Raw genomic sequence first — 6,258 nt, 5'->3', positions numbered from 1 at the left:
ATGCCTGTCTTTTGTTTGGCTGGAAGCCACAAGTGGGGGCTCAATTCCAGACCTGAAGGGCAAGCAGCTAGGGGCCACAGTCTCAGGGGTTCTACCAGGCTCTATCAGACCAGCAAACCTGGTCCCCCTTTTATTTTATTTTTTGCCCCCAAATGATTTTGAGTTTGGTTCCACATTGTCCTCTCTCTCTATCCAGGATCTCCTACATAGATCCCCCTCTCAGTGGTTGACAGTAGTAGCCGGGCACCATCTAGTTCTTCTGTCTCATAGTCGTATAGGCTGCATATCACATGGTTAACCAGTCGCTAGGACTAATTGTTTCCATGCGTCTTTGGTTTTCTTCATTCTTCTTTGCTCTGGACGAGGAGAGACTCATCGTTGCATCTAGATGGCTACTAGCAAACTTTCAAAACCCCAGTTGCTACTCACCAAAATAGAAGGTGGAACAACGGTATTTTCAACAGTGGTGCAGGTATTTTTGTGTCTGAAAAGGTGTAATTTCCTCCCACCTGATCAAACATTTGCTATACTGGCATTATAGTTTCTTTAAACCCACAAGGAAAACTCCTACCATAACACAGTGTAGCCTACCAGAAGGATCTTGAGGGTGTTCCTCAAACTGAATGAGATCAGCAGATTGGCGGACGACAGGATCTGGTCTCAGCTGAGGGGATGGCAAACAAGAAGGGACGGGCTCACACAAGAGGTCGACAGGAGAGCTGCTGGTCAGGTGCAGAAGCTCCTGCTCCGTCTGACTGGGACCTGGGCACAGAAGGCAGCTCAGACTCTGATTGGAACAACAGTTTACCACAAGAGGAAATACTGAGTTTGCATCTGAAGTTTTCTAAGTCTTAATAATTGAAAAGGTCAACAAGACCTTAATAACGTTAAGAGTGAAATAAGTCATTCACAGAAGGATAAATATTGTATGATCTCACGTATGATATCAAGAACAAGCAAATGCACAGAGACCACAGTTGACATCGATGGGAGGGAAGGGGAATTACTATGTAAGGGGCACTGAGTTTCTACTAATGGTGAGGGAATAATCTGGAAACAGGTAGTAGTGATGGTTGCAAATGAGCATAATTAATGTCACTGAATTATACATAAATACAAAAAGGAAGAAATGGCAAATTCTAGTTAAATATGTTTTTACCACAATTTTTAAAAATGTCAGGAATACTGAATTGTTTAAAATAAAAAAAAATTCCATTAACAGAAAGACCTGGGAAATTCTGCCACCAGCTAATATCTCCTAATTTGTGTTTTCAGAAATACCAGTCCTTCAAGAAGCCTTGACTGAGATAAAAGGGTTCCATAGTCAGCTTCCAAAGTAGGAAAGAAAAAAGCCAGAAGTATAAAGTGGTAAATCCAGCAAAGCTCAGAATCAGAAGACTTGGAGCCTGGTTCCATTACTTCATAGTTGTGAAACCTTAGGTAGCTATATAACCTACTAGAACTTTAATCCTCCTTTATAGACTGGAGATGATTACTGCTTGAGGTTGTATTTACGCAAGAGTGCTGAAAAAGATGATTCATATTAAGAAGATTTATGATGTGACTTCCAGTAAGACAGTGGAATAGGCAGACAAGCTACACAGACCCTCTTCAACAAAGAAAAGAGAAACCAATTGACAGAGATACAGAAGATAAACCTGGAGCCCTAAGCTTAGAAAGGAAGTATACAGAAGTGGATTGGGCAGCACTTAGTGGAAAAACCTGAATGAAAACAGGACCAAAGAATAGGCTCCATTTGCCAAGGATGTCAGGGATATACAACAGGCTGACAACAGGAAAGGAAACAGGTATGTAAGTGTTCCCAACTAGCAAACAGAGGAGCATAGTACCCTTCTTATGTACTTTATATCCAAAGAAAACAAAAACCATAGGCAACTCACTCCATCGTATAATCACCAATTAAATATAAACACAAAAACATCACAATGTCTTAGAGACAACAGAGCATCACATTCCACACAAAGAAGCAAGATAATGGAAGAGAAACAAGGGACCAGAATACACATCCCTGAGGAAGAAGCAGCACTGGAACTCCCTGATAAGGAAATCAAAAGAATTATATTTGGGTACCTTCAACAAATTGAGAGATCAATCAAGGAAAACACTGACAAAATTGAGGAAAGCACGGCGAAAACCCTAGAAAAATTTTGAAAGACAGACAATACAAGAACAAAATGACAAAATATATGAAATATTAGAAATGATAGAAAATCTACAGATAGAAATCCAGAAGATTAACACCAAATGTTCAGAAATAGATAACACATTGAATGGTCAAAAAGTAGAAGACAGAATTAATGAGACTGAAGACAAATACCTCAATACTTCTTTGAAAAAGGGTCAGTCAGAAAAAAGATCAAAACTAAATGAAGAAACCCTAAGGTTCAAGTTGAATACCATCAAAATGAGTAACTGATGTGTAATCAGAATTCCAGAACAGGAAGAGAAAAATAAAACCACTCAGAAAATTGTCGAAGATTTGTTTGAAGAGCATTTCCCTGGTATGAAGAAAGATGACAATATATTCATTCAAAAAACCCAATGAACCCCAAACAGGACAGACCCCAAAAGAAAATCACCAAGACGTACATATCATTATCAAACTCACCAAAACCAAAGACAAAGAAAGAATCCTGAAAGCAGATGGGAAAAATGAAAAGTTACCTACATGGTGCAATCAATAGAACTAAGCTTGTATTTCTCTGCAGAAACCATGCAGGCAAGAAGACAATGGGATGGCATATATAAAACCCAAAAAGAAATCATTTCCAACCAAGATTATATACCCAGCATAACTGTCCCTCAAATATGATGGTGAAATTAGGACATTTCCAGATAAGCAGAAATTAAGGGAATTTGTTAAGACCAGAGCAACGTTACTAGAGATACTAAAAGGAGTCCTTTGGACTGAGAACCAACAGCAAACAACAAGCAACTATAAACACACATGATGACACAACCCAGAAACCAACCCACTTGTGCAAGTATCCAAAGTAAATAAGCCTATAAGATTGTAAACAGGGAACCAGAGACATCAAATGACAAATGAGGACAACTACAAACCAAAAAGAAGGAAAAAACTAGTTAAAGAACTTCTAAATGGTAGAGAAGTCAAGACAACTTCGAGACAGAACAGACTTCTAAACCTGAGAAGAAAATTATAAATCAAAGAAAAATAAATATTCATATCAAAATAAAAAAGAGGACAAGCACAAATATTTAGCAAATACTAAAACAGCAGCACTGGTAGCATAGTGCCTAAGGCACTTGACTGCTAACCAGAAGGCTGGTGGTTCAAACCCACCAGCCACTCCTTTGGAAGGAAGGTTGGGGAATCTACTTCCGTAGTGATACTGCCTCAGAAACCCAAGGAGGGGTTGCCATCATTTGAGTCTGACTTGAAGGCACACAACAACAACAACAACAAAACAACAGCAATGAAGGAAATAATAACACAATTCATAAACAAAATGAGCTCAGCACAGAAAATTATATGGAACAAAGAAATCAGCAACACCACAAAAAAAGCATCTAACAAAACGATAGCAACAAATCCATACTTGTCGATAATTACACTGAATATCAATGGATTAAATGCACCACTCAAGAGACGAAGAGTTGAAGACTATATAAGAAAATATAACCCACTGTGGTACTTAAGTCTGTGTGTCAACTTGGCTGGGCCTGGTTGAGTAGCTGGGCAGCTGGATGTAGTACTTCCCATGATGAGACTGGTAATCAACTCCATGGTAGAATCTACTGTGAGCAGCTGAATAGCTGCCTTAGGGATGTGGTCTACTTCCTGAATACAAGGAGAAGCCTTGGAGAACAGTCACTAGCTTAAGGCATGCTGGAATCCTGCATGTAGCCATGTCATTGTTCAGCAGCCTGCCATGTTCTGCCAACCTTGGGATTTTCAAGGGACTTGAATTAATGGCCTGTCATGCAGTTTGGTAACATCGGGACTGTCCCTTTTTAGTTGTCAACCTTGGGCTTGTCAGCCTCAGCAGCCAGCAGCTGTCTGAGTGAAGAAAAGCCTCTAGCTTCAGTGGGCCGGGAGCAGAAGGCAGAGCTGAAGCCCAAGGTTGAGGGGCTTTCACCCAGTCCCTGGAGCCTGGCACTTTGAACTCGGACTTAAAGCCTCCAAACTGTGAGAGAATAAACTCGTTTGTTCAAACATCCCATTTGTGGTATACTGTTGTCAGAGCAGCTCGAGGTAACCAAAACACCCATCAACATGCTATCTACAAGAGACACACCTTAGAGACAAAGACAAAAATAGACTAAAGATCAAACGTTGGAAATAGATATATTAAACAAATGGCAGCCATAAAAGAGCAGGACTCGCAATATTAATTTCTAATAAAACTGACTTTAAGACAAAAACCACCATAAGAAACAAGGAAAGACATTATATAATGATTAAAGGATCAATTGAACAAGAAGACATAATAATAAATATTTATGTACCCAATAAAAGAGCCCCAAAATAAATAAACCAGACTCTAACAGAACTGAAAAGACAAAAAGATGACTCCACAGTCATAGAAGGAGACTTTAATACACCACTTTCAATCACAGATAGAACAACTGGAAAGAATCTCAACAAAGACACAGAAGAACTAAACAATACAATCCACCCACTTGACCTTACAGACATCTACAGAGCACTTCACCCAACAGCACAATATACATTCTTTTCCAGTGCACATGGAACATTCTCCAAGATAGACCACATGTTAGGCCACAAAGCAAGCCCCAATAAATTTAAAAACATTGAAATACCGCAAAGCATCTTCTCAGATCACAATGCTGTAAAATTAGAAATCAACAATAGGAAGATGAACGGAAAAAGAGGAAACACATAGAAACTGAGTAACACCCTCTTTGAGAATGACTGGGTAATAGAAGAAATCAAAAATGAAATGAAAAAATTCCTTGAATCAAACAAGAATGAAACCACAACATACCAAGATCTGTGGAACACACCAAAAACAATGATCAGAGGCCAATTTATAGCAATAAATGCACACACTAAAAAAGAAGAAAGAGCAAAAATCAACAGCTTAACCCAACATCTCCAACAATTAGAAAAAGCAGCCAAAAAAAAAAAAAAGCCTACAGTCACCAGAAGGAAGGAAATAATAAAGATCTGAGCAGGAATCAATGAAACAGAAAATAGAAAGACAATAGAAAAAAACTCAACAAGACTAGAAATTGGTTCCTTGAAAAGATTAATAAAATTGACAAACTACTGGCAAATTTAAAAAGGAAAAGAGGGAGAGAATACAACTAACACAAATAAGAGATGCACTGGGTGACATCACAACAGAACCAACAAAAATTAAAAGGATAATATCAGAATACTATGAAGCATTATACTCCAACAAATTCAAATATCTAGAAGAAATGAACAGATTTCTAGAAACATACTAATTACCTAAACTACCAGAGGCTGAGGTGGAAAATTTAAACAGATCCATGACAGAAGAAAATGAATAGGTTGTTAAAAAAAAAAAAAAAAAAATTTATGAACAACAAAAAAAGTCCTGGCCCAGATGGTTTCACTGGTAAATTCTACTGAATGTTCAGAGAAGAACTAACCACAATCCTACTCACACTATTCCAGAACACAGAAAAGGATGGAATCCTCCCAAATTCATTTTATGAAGCAAAACCAGGCAAAGACATCACTAAAGAGGAAAACTACAGACCAATATCCCTCATGAATATAGATGCAAAAATCTTTAACAAAATCCTAGCCAACAGACTCCAACAACATATCAAAAAAATAATAGATTGTGACCAAGTGGGGTTCACACCAGGCATGCAAGGATGGTTCAACATTAGAAAAACAATCAACGTCATCCATCACATAAACAGAACAGAGGAAAAGAACCACATGATCATATCAATTAACACAGAAAAGGGATTTGATAAAATCCAACACCCTTTCCTGATAAAAATTCTCAGCAAAATTGGAAAAGGGGAATTCCTCAACATAATAAAGGGCATATATGCAACCAACAGCCAACATTATTCTCATTAGAGAGAGACTGAAACTGTTCCCCTTGCAAACAGGAACCAGAAAAGGATGCCCTCTATCATCACTTCTATTCAATACTGTATTGGAAGCCCTAACCAGGGCAATAAAGCAAGAAAGGGAAATCAAAGGCATGCAAATTGGTAAGGAAGAAGTAAAACTATCCCTATTTGCTGATGAGGGAGCTCTGGTAG

At 38.3% G+C, this 6,258-nt stretch overlaps 1 protein-coding gene across 1 annotated transcript in view; it reads right to left on the bottom strand.

Moving 5' to 3' along the window:
• MARF1 (meiosis regulator and mRNA stability factor 1) overlaps positions 1-6,258 on the bottom strand; it is a 76,977-nt gene that overhangs the window by 10,390 nt on the left and 60,329 nt on the right. The window contains exon 23 of the mRNA XM_007956477.2: positions 592-762. Coding sequence (XP_007954668.1) covers positions 592-762 — 171 coding nt within the window. The remainder of the gene's footprint in view (positions 1-591; positions 763-6,258) is intronic.

This window comes from Orycteropus afer, unplaced genomic scaffold (genome assembly GCF_000298275.1).
Source record: "Orycteropus afer afer isolate SDZICR_OR568_19922 unplaced genomic scaffold, OryAfe1.0 scaffold00623, whole genome shotgun sequence".
Classification (NCBI taxonomy): domain Eukaryota; kingdom Metazoa; phylum Chordata; class Mammalia; order Tubulidentata; family Orycteropodidae; genus Orycteropus; species Orycteropus afer.
This window is presented reverse-complemented; position numbering and strand designations above follow the sequence as displayed.